Source organism: Sus scrofa, chromosome 5 (assembly GCF_054392235.1).
Source record: "Sus scrofa isolate SSC_HxYL_T2T_F1_AM1 chromosome 5, Sscrofa_HxYL_maternal_Yorkshire_Landrace_v2.0, whole genome shotgun sequence".
Classification (NCBI taxonomy): domain Eukaryota; kingdom Metazoa; phylum Chordata; class Mammalia; order Artiodactyla; family Suidae; genus Sus; species Sus scrofa.
Window position 1 is genome coordinate 38,662,544 of NC_139387.1, and position 17,697 is coordinate 38,680,240.

Sequence of the window (17,697 nt, forward strand, 5' to 3'; positions counted from 1 at the left end):
TATTTAAGCCTTCCTTCCTTTCTTTCTTTCAATCCTTCCTTCGTTCTGTCCTTCCTTCAACCATCTAACCATCTGTATATCCCTTGGTTGCTCTCAAAATAATTCTGCTTTTTTTCCAAACTGATAGAAATATTTGCAACTACTGACATTTTATTAGAAAATATATGATTATCAAATTCACGTTTAAAAAACAAATGTAAAATTTATTTCTTCTTTAGAATGAGCATTTTCTCAGGATTTATTAAGCACATCTGATATCTTGAATTTTAAACATTTTGACACCTTACTTAAGCTGGGAGGGTTTGTGTGTGTGTGCGTGTTTCAACTATGGAAATGCAGGTGAATTATTTCAACCTTGACGAATATTTCAGCAATTTGACTACGTGGTAATGATTATCAATTCTTTAGTCAATTTTTTTTTTTACAATCTACTATGTACAAAATTTACTAATCTAGGCACCATTCAAAAACTCCAGTTATTTTATTTCTGTAGTCATATCCCATCTTCCTCCTTTCTCATGATAACGTCTGCACTCAATGTGTTTGATGAATAAAATCGCTCATGTTTCTATTTATTCCTGTCTTGTCCTCGTCTCAAAATTTTATGATCATTCTTCAAAGAATTAGTCTCTCTCTTTTCTACATACTTCTGTTATATCATGTGGATCAAATACTGATACCTCTGTTGCAATTAAAATACTGGTATAAAAATAATTACAAGTCCTACTTATTTCAAGTGTCTCACACACCAAACTATTTTAGCACAGCCCAGTAAGCTGGATTTAGTACAGTGCAGTAAGTTGGACAGCCTTGTGGTATGTTAAGATGAGAATTAACCTGTGTGGCAGAGTTTGACTACTTGCTCACCAACCATTTCCTTTTCCTCTTGGACAGACAGCTAGATATATTTCCCAACCTCCCTTGCAGTTAAGGGTAGTCGCATAGCCGTGTTCCCGTTAATGGAATGTGAGTGGAAGTGATGTGTTTACTGACAGCTTTGGTAGTCTTCCTCCTGCCCACAATCTCCACTCTCTGGAGACACGGAGAGACCTCTCAGGACCCAGAGGAAGGAAGAACCACAGATGGTAGGAGCCTGGGTTCCTAAATTACTGCTTGGAGAAGAATCAACCAATAGAGCTGTCCAATCAGTAATACCCACACTGTACCGGTGTATAAGCAGGAAATAAGTCAGTCTAATCTGACTAATGCAATGGCCACTCATTGAGAAATGGATGCAAGGTCCTTAACGCCTCTCCTCAACTTGCTATTTCTCTTCACCCACTTTGACACCAGGTATTGGGGTGAATTACTGGGGTTGGAAGAGAAAATAAAGGCCTAGAGAAGTAAGTTAATGGCAGAGCTAGGACCAGCATTTAGGTCTCTTGATTCCCAAATTAAGCTTTTCAGCCCCTCACCCCTAATTATGCTACACTGATAGATGGTGCCAAGAATATTAAAAGAGAAGAAGGAAGGTATCAGGAAGAAGAACACAGACAACAGTATCGGGTGCCACAGAGTGACAGAAATAGGCAGAGTGACAGAATTTCTACCTAGACTATGAAATATCTTTTCAATGACTTAGTTGCTCGTCTGGGAGCATTAATGAAGTTAATGGTCCTAGGGTTCATTAAGCAGATGAGATTCATGGTTTTAGAAAATGACTTATCTATGGATACTTGCTGCTGATACTCGGAATATGAGCACTGGAGATATCAAAGGAGGAGCCTGACATACCAACTTATAACTATATGAAATTAAGTAGGCAAAATCACTGACCTAATTCTGAGTTCACTAATTATCATAATTATCAAAGCTTCTACTGGATTTGCTTTTATTTCTCAGAAACTGGGACACACATTTTATATTGTTTGTGTTCTTTCTTTGTGTTGTATAGAAAATTATATTTCCTTCTTCAGTGCTACGCCTCTGTCTGACACATATGGCCATATGACATTTACTTATTTATTGAGCTCTCTGCTCTATTTGACTATGAGCTCTTTAAGGTCAAGGGACATGGTATAGGTGCCATACAGTATTAAACACTGTTGAACATTGCTTGTGAAAATATATGTGATTTGTGAATTTTATTAATTTTGACTATAGAAATTGGCAATCATTTTTTCCTGTGTCTTGAAACTAAGAATATGAAAAAGAATGGAAAATTCTGTTTAATAAATTTCATGACTTTTTTACCTTGATCTGACACAAACATTTTAAAGAAAAGCAGCTGGATGAAGGGAGAAACTTCGGCATCAACTGACTATCATATCATCAGAAAAGTTTTGCTAGGAGTTCTGACGCATGTGTTGGAGATTTTAGAAAATTTAGAATTCAAATTTTTTTTTTTTTTTTTTTTTTTGCTTTATAGGGCCGTCCCCAAAGTATATGGAAGTTCCCAGGCTAGGGGTTAAATCGGAGCTGCAGCTGCCAGCCTACACCACAGCCATAGCAACTCGGGATCCGAGCCACGTCTGTGACCTCTACCACAGCTCACAGCAATGCTGGACACTTAGCCCACTGAGTGACGCCAGGGATCAAACCTGCATTCTCATGGATTCTAGTCAAATTCGTTTCTACTGAGTTACAATGGGAACTCCAACATGTACAGTTTGGATAGTACTGAAACTTGGGAAGGTCAGAGATAGGTCTGTCTTTAGAATGCTTGAAAAATTCTAGGACACACTTTGGAGGTTCCACATGCTTAGATCTTTGCAATCACAGACACTCTGCTTACCTGTCCTTCCCTCCACCACCACCTGTCGGGAAGAGATTCCTCCGCTGACTGTTGTCACCACCACAGAGTAGAGGCTTCCCGATTTGAGGGAGTGGAAGCTGTATCTGCTGGTCTCACTAGAGACACTTTCATTTTTGATGACGACGTTTTCGTGGATGAGTAAGACTTGGTAGAACTCTCTGTCTCCCGGTGCATGGGTCCAATTAGTAAATAGACTGCTAGTTGTCCCTTGGTTGGCCACACGCAAGCCAGTCACTTGGGCAGGCACTAAAACAGAGTAGACAGAGAAGAATAAACCAATGACACTTAGTTACCCTCGGGAAGTATAACAGAAATGAGTAAAAATGGAGATGGGTCTTGAAAATGCCAATTAAATACATATTATTTGCTCAGATGCTCAGCTTTATTTCCTGTGACACATGGAGATTCTACCCTACAGAGACTCTACTATTCTGTAAAAGTTGCTTATATAGGAAATCAAAATTATTTCAGGTCCAAGGATAATATGATGCATGTATATAACTAGTTTTGGTTTTAAATTTTAAACAATAAAAGGCTATTTTTGAAGATTGCTTACTTAACATGATCTTACCTATCCCTACTCCATGAGAATTCAAAGATGCATGATTTATGCGAGGGGGTGGTTGTTATGGGGTGATACTGGGAAACCCTTCAACCTGATGGTTAGCTTGTAGTCTAGGAAACTGGTAAATCTTTACTGGGACAGTCTCAAGGGAACTAGTCTTATTTTACATGAAAATGCTATAGTAAGTTATATTATTATATAATGATAATGATAGAAATAACAACTATTGATTGCCTGCTATGTGTCAGTTATGGACTCTATATTTTATAAAGCTTGTATTGTTTGATAGCCATTCGAAATTCTAGACTTGGAGTTCCTGTTATGGCTCAGTGGAAACAAATCCGACTAGCAACCATGAGGACACAGGTTTGATCCCTGACCTCACTCAGTGGGTTAAAGGATCCGGCACTGCCATGAGCTGTGGTGCAGGTTGCAGATGCAGCTCGGATCTGGCGTGCTGTGGCTGTAGTGTAGGCCGGCAGCTATAGCTCCTGATTCGACCCCTAGCCTGGGAACCTCCATATGCCACAGGTACAGCCCTAAGAAGACAAAAACAAATCAAAAACAAAAACAAAAATACAAAACAAAAATTCTAGAATTGATTTTATTATTTCATCTACTGAGGAGGAAACCAAAGATCATAAAATTAGCCTATATTACAATGCTAACAAATAGTCATCCTGGGGTCCAAAGACTGATCTGTCTCATCTGTAAGACTGTGTCCCCAACTTAATAAATATTGTTAGTTTTTAACCTGTCCATTAACATCTTTTACAGAGATCTTGAAGATGGTACTTCAACACACATCTCCTTTGTGCCTCTTCCCAGAATTATGATAATCAAGGGGGTTGGAAGTTTGGTTCAACCCTTCTCAGAAATCACTGACTACTGGATTAAGATACAAACATATTCAGGGAATTCCCATTGTGGATCAGTGGGATGGGAGCCCAAAGAGTATCCACGAGGATGCGAGTTCAAACCCTGGCCCTGGGTTAAAGGATCTGGCATTGCCATGAGCTATGGTGTAGGTCACAGACACAGCTCAGATCCTGCGTTGCCGTGGCTGTGGTGTAGATGGGCAGCTCTGGCTCTGATTGGATCCCTAGTCCAGGAACTTCCATATGCCACAGGAGCAGCCCTAAATTAAAAAAAAAAAAAAAAAGATACACACATATTCTTTAAAATATACTACTGTACATGAACTGGAAGATTCAATTCCAATTCTAAATTTCATAAGAAGGCAAAAGAATTTATATGCCAAAACCATTCTGAAAAACAACAAAGCTGGAAGACTAACATCATCTGATTTTAGGACTTCTAGAAAGCTACAGTGATAAAGACAGTGTGACACTGGAAGAAAAGTAGACATAGATTGATGAAACAGGACTGAGGGTCCAGAAACAGACCAACATTTATAGAGTTGAGTGATTTTTTAAATACAGATGCAGATGCAAGTGCAATTCAGTGGAAAAGGAGAATCTTGCAACAAACAGGACTAGAATTATTATATGTTCATAATCATAAGCTTTGCTCCATATTTCACACATATACAAGTATCAACTCAAAAACTGATTATACACCTAAATTTACAACCTAAAACTATGAAACTTCCAGGAGAAAATCTTTGTGACCTTGTATTAGACAAAGATTTCTTAGACATGACACCAAAAGTATGATTCATGAAAGAAAAAAATTGATGGACTACACATCAAAATAAAAACTTCTCTTCTGGAGTTTCCATCATGGCTCAGCGGTAATGAACCTGACTAGGATTCATGAGGATGTGGTTCAATCCCTGGCCTCCCTCAGTGGGTTAAGGATCTGGCATTGCCATGAGCTATGGTGTAGGTCGCAGATGAAGCTCAGATCCTGTGTTGCTGTGGCTGTTGCTGTGGCTGTGGCTGGCAGCTGTAGCACAGATTTGACCCCATAGCCTGGGAACTTCCATATGCTGCAACTGTGGCCCTAAAAAGCAAAACAAACAAGCAAACAAACAAAAACAAACAACTTTCTCTTCTGCAAGATACACTAATAAGTTAATAAAAAGACAAGCCAGAGGAGGAGATCAAGATGGTGGAGTAAGAGGACATGGGGGGCTCATCTCTTCCCACAAACACACCAAAAAGACATTTACATGTGGAGTAATTCTTACTGAAAACCAATTGAAAACTGGCAGAAGGACTCCTGTACAACCAAGGTTGTAAGAAAGATACACATGTAATAGGGTAAGAAGGGAAGAAAAGTGAAAGTGGCTTGGGTTGCTGCTGTGGTGCAGGTTTGATCCCTGGCCCGGGAACTTCCACATGCCACAGGTGTGACCAAAAAAACGAAAAAACAAAAAACCAGAAATATCAAGTGTGGAGAATACGGAGAAATGGGAAATTTCATGCATTGCTCGTGGGAACATAAAATTTTACAACTACTTGGGAAAACAGTTTGGCAATTTCTTGCAAAGTTAAACATACCCTTAGCAAATGATACAGCAATAAGAGTGGTGGGAGTAATGAAAATGATCTGAGGTCTAAAACAATGCCTTGGACTTTTGTTGCTGGCACATATCATGAAAATCACCCCAATGAACACAACTAAACACTTTGGAAAAAACGTAAGAGTGTAAATGCATGAATGAGTTGTCAAGAATGTAAGGAATTCTCAGAGACTTGTTAAGAAAGTGTTAGAGAGATAACTGGCTGCCTGAAGCTGACTTTCATCATGAGGGCATCTTTCAAACATAAATTTAAGTTTTGATTTCATAGCTTTGCAGGATCTGTGAGATAGGAGATAAAGTGTAGGACTTTCCCAGATAGAGGAACCTCATCGGTGACTATGCATAATATTGGATCCTGAAAAGTTCCAGTCTAAGTGAAATAAATCTTTTCTTCCCATTTCCCGTATCACTGCAGCCTCCTTAATAATGGGTGGAGAAGAAAATTTTCCACTGAGAATTCATAACCTCAAGACTGTTTCAGTGAGTCTGAAGCTCAAATTCATAAAACTCAAAAACCTCAGGTTGACAATTTAGATTAAAATAAGTCTGAGTAGTTCTCGTTGTGGCACAGCAGAAACAAATCCAACTAGGAACCATGAGGTTTCGGGTTTGATCCCTGGCCTTGCTCAGTGGGTTAAGGATCCAGCATTGCCATAAGCTGTGGTATAGGTCACAGACATGGCTCAGATCTGGTGTTGCTGTGGCTATGGCATAGGCCGGTGGCTGCAGCTCTGATTCAACCCCTAGCCTGGGAACCTCTATATGCTGCAGATGCAGCCCTAATAAGCAGGAAAAAAAAAAAAAAAACAAAAAAAAAAACCTGTAGGCCTGTACACCTGAAAGAATCCAATGAAAATTACTCCTGAAACCCACCTTCAAAAGAGGCCTCAAAGAATTCCCATAGGCTAAAATTCCAAAGTATATGAGTTTACAGTACAGTATCACAGATATTTAAGGAAGTAAAGCACCATGAGCAAAAGGCACAAACTCAATAAGCAGCAAGACTGAACTCCTGAAGATTTCAGATATTATAATGATCAGACACAGAATATAAAATTAAAATCATTAATTTGCTTATAGCAATAAAGGGGGAGAACAGAAATATGACCAAAGAGCAGCAGAATACAAAACAGATTTGGAAGAGAATCAAAGAAAATGTTAAAAAGTGAAGAACATAACAAATTTAAAATTCAATGGGTGGATTTAAAAATAGGTTAGACAGAACCAAAAAAAAAAAAATCATAAACTAAAACTAAGAGCTAAGGAAATTATCCAGACTATGGCCCAAAGAGCAAATACATAGAGTACACACACAAAATATACATATATACATATGGACAATGCCCAGTGTACATAATAAGCACTTAATGAACATTTATAAGTTTAGTGTTAGACAATTCAGGACACAGGATATTTTCAAAGACTAAATTTTTCTTTTTTTTTTTCTTTTTTTGTCTTTTTGCCTTTTCTAGGGCCACTCCCATGGCATATGGAGATTCCCAGGCTAGGGGTCCAATCGGAGCCGTAGCTGAGCCACAGCAACGTGGGATCCAAGCCACGTCTGCAACCTACACCACAGCTCACGGCAACGCCGGATCCTTAATCCACTGAGCAAGGGCAGGGTTTGAACCCGCAACCTCATGGTTCCTAGTTGGATTCGTCAACCACTGCGCCACAACGGGAACTCGACAAAGACTAAATTTTGTTAAAAAAAAAAAAAAAAAAAGATTACCTGTTCTTCCTTTTGTTGAAGATGAATTTTTTAAGTCTCCACTAATACTGGTGACTGCAGCTTTGTATTTTCGTCCAGGTACTAGGTCAGTAAAAGTGAATTCTTTGGCATCTCTGGGGAGTGACTTGTGGATGATTAAGAGGTCTCTGTCATCTAGTGAGATAATGTATTTCTCCCATTCTGCTGCAGGAGCCTGCCACATGATGCTCAGTGAGGTTTCATTAGCGTGCTTGACACGAAGCTGAAGAACGGCCATGGGAACTGAGGAAAAAGCAATGGACACTTGGGTCACTGATGAACTCGGATACACTAAAGTATTCTTGAGAGATAGATTCTCTTCCATTCAAGGAGTGTTCTGGTTGAGCATTTCTTTTCTGAATATTTATCAGCATTTAGAAAAAAAGTGCTGATCCTCCCAAAAATTTTAAAAGAAGGATTCAAAAGAATACTCTTGGAAAATACTTTACTAGGTCATTTATTTTCAATCATCATCCAATGGATATTAATATTTGGAAAATGAAGAGATGATTAGAAGACACAGCTGGCAAGCTAAAGTTGTATCTTGGTGCTTTTCTTTATTGTTCTTCTAAGAAGTATTTGGGGCCCATTAAGTTATTTCCTTATTATCAGGCAAGACTAAAAGAGTATATATTTGAATTTCACTCTAGTATAGAGTATTCCATGTCGCAGGGATTTTTCAGAGAAACGTAGAGCTTAGTAAGCCAATGCTTTTATTTGAAAACTGAGGAAATGGACTCAGGTTGTGATTTGCCTGAGGAATTACAGTGTATGGTGACAGCAATACTAAAACCCATGTCTCAGTAGCCTCCCTCTCCTCTACCCTCAAACCTGAATATATATCCCTCTCCACTTTAACAATCCGTCCTTGGTAACTGAAATTCTCCCATTAGTCAACCTTGGGTCAAGGCAGTGGTTCTCTAACACTGATCACCAGCAAAAGGCTGTCCACTTTTGTGGGGAGGATTTTCTCAGATTGTTTCTTTCTTATTCTCTTGGTGTTCAAAAAGTTCTTTGTTTTATTTTATTTTTTTAATGATTTTTATTTTTTCCATTATAGCTGGTTTACAGTGTTTTGTCAATTTTCTACTGTACCCAGTCATACATACATACATACATTCTTTTTCTCACATTATCCTCCATCATGCTCCATCATAATGACTAGATATAGTTTCCAGTGCTACACAGCAGGAAAGCTTTTTCTTTTATAAAATAATGGACTGACTAGTGGACATGATTTCTAATGTTCTCCTTTGACAAAATTAAACAATACCAAGCTATCTCAGTCTGCCAGGCTATAATATCTCAAATTCAGGAAATGCTGGAGCATGACATTGATGGTTACCTGGGACCAAATTAAGGTTCCAAATTTGCTTACCTGTCCTGCCATGGCAACGCTTAGAATTCTTCAGATTTCCACTTTCAACAGTGACTTCTACCTCATACTGTCTTCCTGGTATGAGCTCCACTTCATCTATGACATAGTGTGTTTCCTCCTTTCCCACGGTGATGTTCAGCAGCACCAAAGAATCATTCAAGAGCAGGATACGATACTGCTCCCAGTCGCCAGCAGGGGGCGACCAGCTCACTACCAGGGACCTCATAGAACCATTGCTGTTTGCTTCCAGGTTCCCAACTTTCTCTGGAACTAAACAGTGAAACGCTGTCAAAATAAGACACTGAAAGCCCAAAGTAAGGATACTCATTCACTTTTCATGGGCAACAATAGATAAGAGACCTAATATTTGCAATTCAAATCTTTCCTACCCTCCCCCCAATGCTTTCGAATTGCAAATGAGTATTTTGGAGCCATTTGACACCCAAGAAAGGTATGCTAAAATCATTTTAGTAATATATCAGTAATGCAGTCTTCTGTAACACTGTTAATAACCTAGTGGTACAAATGCTGTGTTTTATTGATTGCATACCCGCCCTAGACACAATATTGATGTTACTTCTAATGATGGTGACATTGATGAATGTGGCATCTTTTGGAAGAGACCTTGGATGCTGTAGTCACAAAACATTCCTCTCTTTTCCAACTGAAATGACTACTCTTCCTGCAATATAACTCTGATCTTATCATTCCTTTGCTCAAAAACATTCAAGGTTTCTCCATTAACTACAGATGAAAACATCAAGCCCTTAGTGTGGGATTTGTAGGTCTCCCAAATCAGACCCCATGTAATGCCAGTATTCACTCTATTTCCTACAACTACCAGCTCTCATTCTCAACTCCTCTTTTTTTTTGGCTTTTTAGAGCTGCACCTGCTGCACATGAATGTTCCCAGGCTAGGGATCCAATCGGAGCCACAGCTGCTGGCCTACACCACAGCCACAGCAACATGGGATCCGAGCCATGTCTGCGACTGACACCATAGCTCATGGCAATGCTGGATCCTTAAACCACTAAGCGAGGCCAGGGATCGAACTTACATCCTCATGGATACTAGCTGGGTTGGTAACCTCCTGAGCCACAACAGGAAATCCCTCATTCCACACTCTTGAACACTGGCCCCCAGTTTCATGATCTGTAGCTCTGTAAATCTCCTGGGCTCTTCTCTCTCTTTGCCTTTGCTTCTACCTCAAATGCTCTCCCCTCTTTTCTGTCTCAACTTGGCAAGAGCTTCACATTTTAAAGTCCCATTTGAAAACCATTTTCTCCCTCTTTACAGATCTTCTGAAAGAAAGCTTTGTTCTCTTCTTTCTGACCATATATATGGCTCTTACCTGAGATCTCCAATCGCACAGACAACAGACTCTGGAATTGTACAGCCTAGTGTAAACCCACCACTTCCTGGCTAGATTACTATAGACAAATCACTAAAGTGATTACGAATCACCGAATTGTCTATAAAATGGTGATAATAACAGGGCCTTTCTTGTGGTTTTGTGGTGAGAACTAAACGAAATAATGGTGTAAAGTGTTTAGTCAATGTCTGATCCACGAATATATCAATACAATTATCATTATTAAAAGGCACTATTTTTATTTTGTGTTTGTCTTTTACATTTGTGTGATTAAAATTTAACTTCCTTAGAAGCAAAATGGTTGGCAAAGTAAATATTTCAGGCTTTGGGGGACATATAGGGTCTCTGTCTTGTACTTTTATTTTGTGTTCTTTTTTTTTTTTAAATTTCTTTAAAAATGTAAAACCCACTCTTAGCTTGGTGCTATATAAAAACAGTTCACAGGCCATATTTGGCTGAAGGGTGTAGCTCCCGAACTCTGCTATTTTAACAACTTTCAAAGCTTTACACATGCAAATTACACAGTACTTTATACATGGAAGGCACTGGATATATGTTTGGTGATGTAAATTAATAAAATGGTTTATGGAAATCATGATTAAGGACTAACTGGCCCTTCATTAAAAGAGTTGATCATGGAAAACTGTTTGGGGGTACCTCAGAAAACTGAATATAGAACCACCATATGATCCAGCAATCCCACTACTGGGCATATATCTGGACAAAACTTTCATTCAAAAAGACACATGCACCCCTATGTTCATTGCAGCACTATTCACAACAGACAAGACTTGGAAACAACCTAAATGTCCAATGACACGTGAATGGATTAAGAAGACGTGGTACATATACACAATGGAATACTACTCAGTAATAAAAAAAAAAAGAACAAAATACTGCCATTTGCAGCAACATGGATAGAACTACAGACTCTCATACTAAGTGAAGTAAGTCAGAAGAGAAAGACAAATACCATATGATATCACATATCTGGAATCTAATATGTGGCATAAATGAACCTACCTACAGAAAAGAAACAAATTCAAGGACATGGAGAACAGACTTGGAGTTGCTAAGGGGGAAGGGGAGCGGGGAGGCGGGAGTGGGATGGACTGGGAGTTTGGGGTTAGTAGATGCAAACTATTGCATTTTGGGTGGATAAGTGGTGAAATCCTGCTGTATAGCACAGGGAACTAAATCCAATCACTTGTGATGGAACATAATGGAGAATAATGTTAGAAAAAGAATGTATATATACATATAACTGGGTCACTTTGCTGTGCAGCAGAAATTGATGGATCACAGTAAATCAGCTATAATAAAAAATTTTAAAAATAGGGAGTTCCCATCGTGGCGCAGTGGTTAACAAACCCGACTAGGAACCATGAGGTTGAGGGTTCTATCCCTGCCCTTGCTCAGTGGGTTAAGGATCCGGCGTTGCCGTGAGCTGTGGTGTAGGTCATAGACGTGGCTCAGATCCCACGTTGCTGTGGCTGTGGTGTAGGCCAGTGGTTACAGCTCCTATTGGACCCCTAGCCTGGGAACCTCTATATGCCGTGGGAGTGGCTCAAGGAAAGATAAAAAAAAAATAACAATAATAATAGCTGATCAGAAATTCTTTATTTATTAGTATCAATGCTAATTCATGTTGGCTGCTTAAGTGGTGTGACATGAAATAGCACAGGGCAGAGCCAGTTATCCAGATCATTCAGGAATCAATTCAAATAGATTTGCTTAAATAACTCAGATGAAAGCAATTAACCCTGCGCTTTACAGAGGGAGGACCCTGGCTCATAGACATCCTTAGCCATGGTGATGGCCATCATACTTCCCAGTTTGGGAAAGGAATTTTCCTTCTAAAGTATTTTGTCCTGTTCTAAGATGAATCAGAGAGTGATTTGAGCAACTACGGAATTTCTGGAGCCTTGACTCACCTGTTCTGCCCACTGCTGTCTTGTGAGCAGACAATTCACCAGAGACACAGCTGATGGTAACTTGATAAAGTCGTCCAGGGGTTAAGTTTTTAAACTGAGTTTCAGTAATGTGGGGTGCTAATATTCTAGATTCTTTGACAGTCCCTTGGTGAGACAGGGTAAGGTTGTAGAAATCCACATTTCCAGAAGGTCTTTGCCACTTGGCTTTTAGAGAGGTCATAGTGCCATCATTTGTCACCTTCAGATTTGAGACTTCCATAGGGGCTAATCAGGAAGGAAAAGAAAGAGACTTTAACCCAGGACACCATACCACTCTTATTGGCAAATTCTGACCTGTATTTTAATCTCTACAAGCCACATTTTCTGCTCTGAAGAAAACGACTTCATGAGGTAAATATAATACTGCAAAACCAAAAAAAGGTTGTCTGGCTAGTGGAGAGAGAACAAAAATGGCAGTCAGGAGCCCAGATTCTGGCTCAAACTTGGCCATTGGTTGGTTGGGCAATTCTGGGCCGCTCGGTCTATCTCACTAAACCTAGGGGTCCTTATTGCCTAATGATGACTTGGTCAAAAAACTTAAAATGGCCTTTTCCAGTTCTAAAATTCTTTAAGTGGAATCCTCAGAGAAGTCTGTCTCTGCCTAATTTCTTCTCATTTTTATGTACATAATAATAGCAAGTACATAATAAATAGATTGGTTGGTTGATTGGCTATCACCAAATTTTGTGTGCTAAAATACTTTATTTTCATATTAAGTCATGATAAAGCTTAAGAGTTATGTCGTTATTTCATCAGAGGAAAATGGTTACAAAGGAGAGATACTTTGGTGGATATTTTTTCTACCTCTTTTCTTGCCTATGCTATAATTTTGGGTCTCACTAATGGTGTAATATAAATTAATACTGTTTCATTAAAGTAATGAGTATAACATGCTGATTTGCATAGGCCAAATCAGAAGTGTAACTTGCTGTAGAGCTACATAATAATTCTTCAGCTAAATGGTATTTTTGTTGGGAATATCAGTATGTCTTTGAGATGTGATATGAAAGATATATAAATGAATAAGTGTCCCCAAAGATCTCTTCACCAAACTTCCTATAGTTTAAGGAACTTTCTCCACAATAGTAATTTCTCAGGCACTACATATTTTAGAGTTTCTCTTAAAATCACATAGCTTGCTAAAGGAGAGGACTTATTAACACATTACTCCTACCAGAAGCCTTAGAATCCACTTGAACCTAAGTTCCATGAGAACAAAGACTACGTCTCTCTTGGACATTGCTATATCCACAATGCCTAGCATATAGTTTACACATAATAAATACTGCTTAAATGAATGAATGCGAATATAAATTATTTATTAAAACTTAGCAAAAATTAGTTTTCTGGCTATGTTAGGCTATGAGAACAGCTCCTATAGCATTGGGTCTCAGGAGGTGTTTTATTGGCTAGATGGTCTGGGAAATGGCTGTTTCACGGCAGTAGGCCTTTGTAGAGCACTGGGAAGCTATACAAAGCACTACTTCATTGCCAGTGAGTTCACAAAGGCAGAGGATGCCTGTTTTAGAGAAGGAAGTAGGAGTCCTTAACTAAAAAGAGAAGCTGACACTGTATCACTGATTAACTTTGCTATTCCAGAATGTTGTCAAGGGCTAGACTAAATGTGAATAAAAGGGAATCTCTAAAAAAGAATGTATACATATATATATATACACACACACATATACATAAAAGAATGTACATACATATATGTGTGTTTGTGTATATAATGTGCATATATATATATATATATAATGTGTATTTATATGTGTGTATACACATATATGCATGTATGACTGGGTCACTGCTATACGGCAGAAATTGACAGAACAATGTAAATCAACTATAATAGAAAAAATAAAAACCTAAAAAATAAAATAAATTAAAAGTAAGGAATAACACGGGGGGAAAAAAGGGAATCTATCTTTCTCTAAGCAGAAAAGTAGATAGGTCTTCTGTAACACATGGATTTCAATTTGTCCTATATTACCTTTATTCAAACCTTTAATAAACATTGTTATTTAAACATTTCCTTGATTTGAGGTTTACTCTTATTAGCTAGCTAGGGAAACTTACTTGTCCTGGCTGGTTTCCATCTGTAGTTTTGCAGCCCTGCAGCCTCGGTAACAATGGTGACATTATAGAGGTGACCAGGTGTCAGTCCATGAAAAGCATAGGAAGTAGTAGATTTGTCCACAGTATTACTATGAACTAGAATCCCTTTGTCCATTAGCATCAGGTGGTATCGTTCTACGTTCCCAGGGCCACGTGACCAGGAAATCAGGAGGGAATTAGTTTCCGCTGAAATACCAACATCTTTCACTGGGGATGGCACTAGTGGGATAAAATGCATTTCCAAGGTGTCATTCATAATTTCCTTTTAGAAGATAGAGACGCATTTAATTTGAAATCACAATTCATTTATGCTTCTCTGTACACCTAACTTGTGTGATAACTAATGAAAACACCACTCCTGAAATTTTACTGGAACCTAGATTAATGCCCTTTTCAAAACCCACAGCTTAAAGCTACATCATAGTTTACCTGTTTGTCTCCCTCACTTAGCAGGTATTAAGGTCGATTTTGCCAATGAAGTTTGATGGAGCATAGCAGTAAAGAGAAAAGAAAAAGGAAAGAACTAGAGAAAATGAAACCTAGAAAGAGAGCAACAAAGCAGGGGAGAAAACCAGGGAAGACTGAATGGTAAGAAAGTCCATTATGGAAGGAAATGGTAATTGATATCGGATGTGTGGGTACAAGCAAAGGCTTGTTCCAAACAGCTGAAAATTTGGGAAACACCATGACTTGATGTTATGAGAAGAATATATAGCGGAGGGAAAATATTTTAAAAATAAGTTTTATGGAAAAAACTGAGAAAATGAGGCAGAAATTTCTGCTGCTTTAGATATGCATTAGAAGGGCCACTGGGAAATAGCTTCTTCATCCTGGTGAAAATTCCAGTCCCAGAGAAATTCCATAACTTGCTCAAAGTCACCCAGCAAGCTAGAAGCCCAACCACACCTCCTTGTTTCCAGTCCAGTCTTTTCCTTGTTATCGAGCAGCATTTGTTTGTCTATCTATCATCTATCTATCTACCAATCTATTTATTTTTGAACTCAGGGCATTCTTACTCCCATTTCTTGAATTTAATATAATTTCCAAAGAAGCACAGATTGTTAAATACCAAACTATCTGTAAACAAGTCTTACCTGTTGATCCATTGGTATAAATTGTAAAGGAACGTTTATCTCCAGAAATAGCTGTGATGGCAATATTGTATTTATTACCAGCAGTGAGGTTTAAAAATGTATATTCATTCCGTGCAGTTCTTTCTTGAATTTGGGCCCCCTGTGTCTTTTGGTTATCATCCAGTAGCTGCACCTCATACCAGGTGACTTTGCCCGAAGAAGGAGTCCACCAAACATGCAAGCTGGTGGAAGTAGTTTTCTCTTTACTGACTTCAAACCTGGCAGGAGGTAAAGGATCTGTAGGGCAAAAACCCAAAAAAAGAGAAGGTACCTTGAAGACTTTTGCTGATACATTTTTACCTTGCTGAAATCCAGATTCATTTTCCTTCAAGACTTTAAGAATCTGCTGCCAATGAAATAAACAGGTATCTTACACCACTTCCAAACTTACCATTTCACTTGGAATAGAAACCCACCTAGCTACCAGTCATATAACTCCTTTTTCTGATAAAAAAATTTTTTTTGAAGACAGCTCTGAGTTTGGAAACCCAAGCAAGCTTCTATTTACTTTGGCTTGCAAGTTTTGCACTTTTCAAACATTGACAAACATCTAGGCTCTGCCTGGATAAATACCGAACATCTCAATCAAAAATATAGATTTTAAGAAATAATTTTAAAATTTGTACCAAATTTTCTCTCTTTTTTTTTAGGTTGTGGGTTTGGGGGGTTAAGCATACACAACTTTGGGGGAGCAGCTGGAGATCAGAAAACCACAAAAGATACAGACTTGATTATGAGCCTAGGCTAGGCGTGCTCATTCAAATGAATTCTTTCAATAACTGATATTCCCTATATCCCTAGACTTTCTAAACTTGAGTTCTGGGTCATTTTGGAGCTGCTGAAGCTCCCAGAGCAGGTGGAAACGGGTTAGTCCTGTAACTGGCTGTTCATTTAGTTTCAACTCTTTATGCCACGGGTCAGTTTGAGGAGACCTCTATCCCGTATACTGAATTCTCACTGTAGAACTTGAAATACAAGGGACAGCATGTCTCCAGGTTAGGAACTAAGACAATAATGTTTAGTGAGCAGATGATGCAGTGGGACCATTCGAGAAATAAGGCTCTCCCTATGCTGAATGTTGAGAATAAGAAACATTGACAGATTTTACATATTAATAATTTTCAGAAATCCTACATGGTTCTTGGTCTAGAGAATACAATCAAAATCTGGGAGACTAACTTTCAAGAATCAGGTTAGAGGCTTTAGTGGCATGGCTGTAGAGCACTCAGTTCTTAGCTACCTCTTGGTAAATTATATTTTACTCATGAAATAACCTGAGGGATTCTAGCATCTTTGTAGAACAGTGTATGTTTTAAGAAAGTGTTCACTTGTGACTAACTTTAATACAAATAGAAACAAGGTAATCTTTATATTCAAGAAGCTTTTATAGCCAGAGAGCTCAGTACTATGGGTCACCTATAGAGAGGCCAAACATAAGCTAAATCCAGCCAAACCAAGGTGGCTCGAGAGCCCAAAGTGCAGGTGAGCCTGAAGAACAAGGTTGTGTGGTTTATACCCTAGCACAGCACAGGTTTACCTGAAGAGAACAGACTCTAGTCTGACGGCCTGGGTTTGAATCCAGGTCTCCTGCCTCCCTGTGCCTCTGCTGTCTCCTCTATGCAATGCTGGTGACAATACTATTCTTTTAGTAGAACTATTATGAAGATTAAACAGAGCTCTCTCTCTCTCTATTTTTTGCCACACCCAGGGCATATGAAAGTTCCTGGGCCAGAATTGAATCCAAACCACAGTTGAGACCTACATCAGAGCTGCAGCAACACTGGATTCTTAACCCAATGTGCCTGGAAGGGATCAAATCTGTTCTTTAGCAGTGACCGGAGCTGTGCCACAGCAGGAACTTCTAAATTGAGCATTTTTTCTAGACCACTTTGAATTACAGACAAAATGGAGGCAAAAATGGAACACATTTTTTAAAATTAAACTGATAATCCCTTTAATTGCCTCCTTCAAAAAAAAAAAAAAAAAACAAACTTTGGAAAAATCTTATCAGTTTATTCCCATGAACTAACTTTCTAGTTCTTAAGATAAAATTTTAAAATTCCGAAGACGATTCTCATTTATGGGTTCTTGAGGAAAAACTGTATATTTTTGGTGGCAATATTATTTAAATTTTCTATCCTGTGTAACAGTCTATAATTAAGGACGT

At 38.6% G+C, this 17,697-nt stretch overlaps 1 protein-coding gene across 4 annotated transcripts in view; it reads right to left on the bottom strand.

Moving 5' to 3' along the window:
• PTPRB (protein tyrosine phosphatase receptor type B) overlaps window positions 1–17,697 on the bottom strand; it is a 124,232-nt gene that overhangs the window by 60,178 nt on the left and 46,357 nt on the right. For all 4 annotated transcript variants that reach the window (XM_021091988.2, XM_021091987.2, XM_001926867.8 and 1 more), the window contains 6 exons: window positions 15,492–15,767; window positions 14,359–14,616; window positions 12,244–12,507; window positions 8,937–9,206; window positions 7,541–7,801; window positions 2,735–3,001 (listed from right to left, as the gene is read on the bottom strand). In XM_021091988.2, coding sequence (XP_020947647.2) covers window positions 2,735–3,001; window positions 7,541–7,801; window positions 8,937–9,206; window positions 12,244–12,507; window positions 14,359–14,616; window positions 15,492–15,767 — 1,596 coding nt within the window. The remainder of the gene's footprint in view (window positions 1–2,734; window positions 3,002–7,540; window positions 7,802–8,936; window positions 9,207–12,243; window positions 12,508–14,358; window positions 14,617–15,491; window positions 15,768–17,697) is intronic.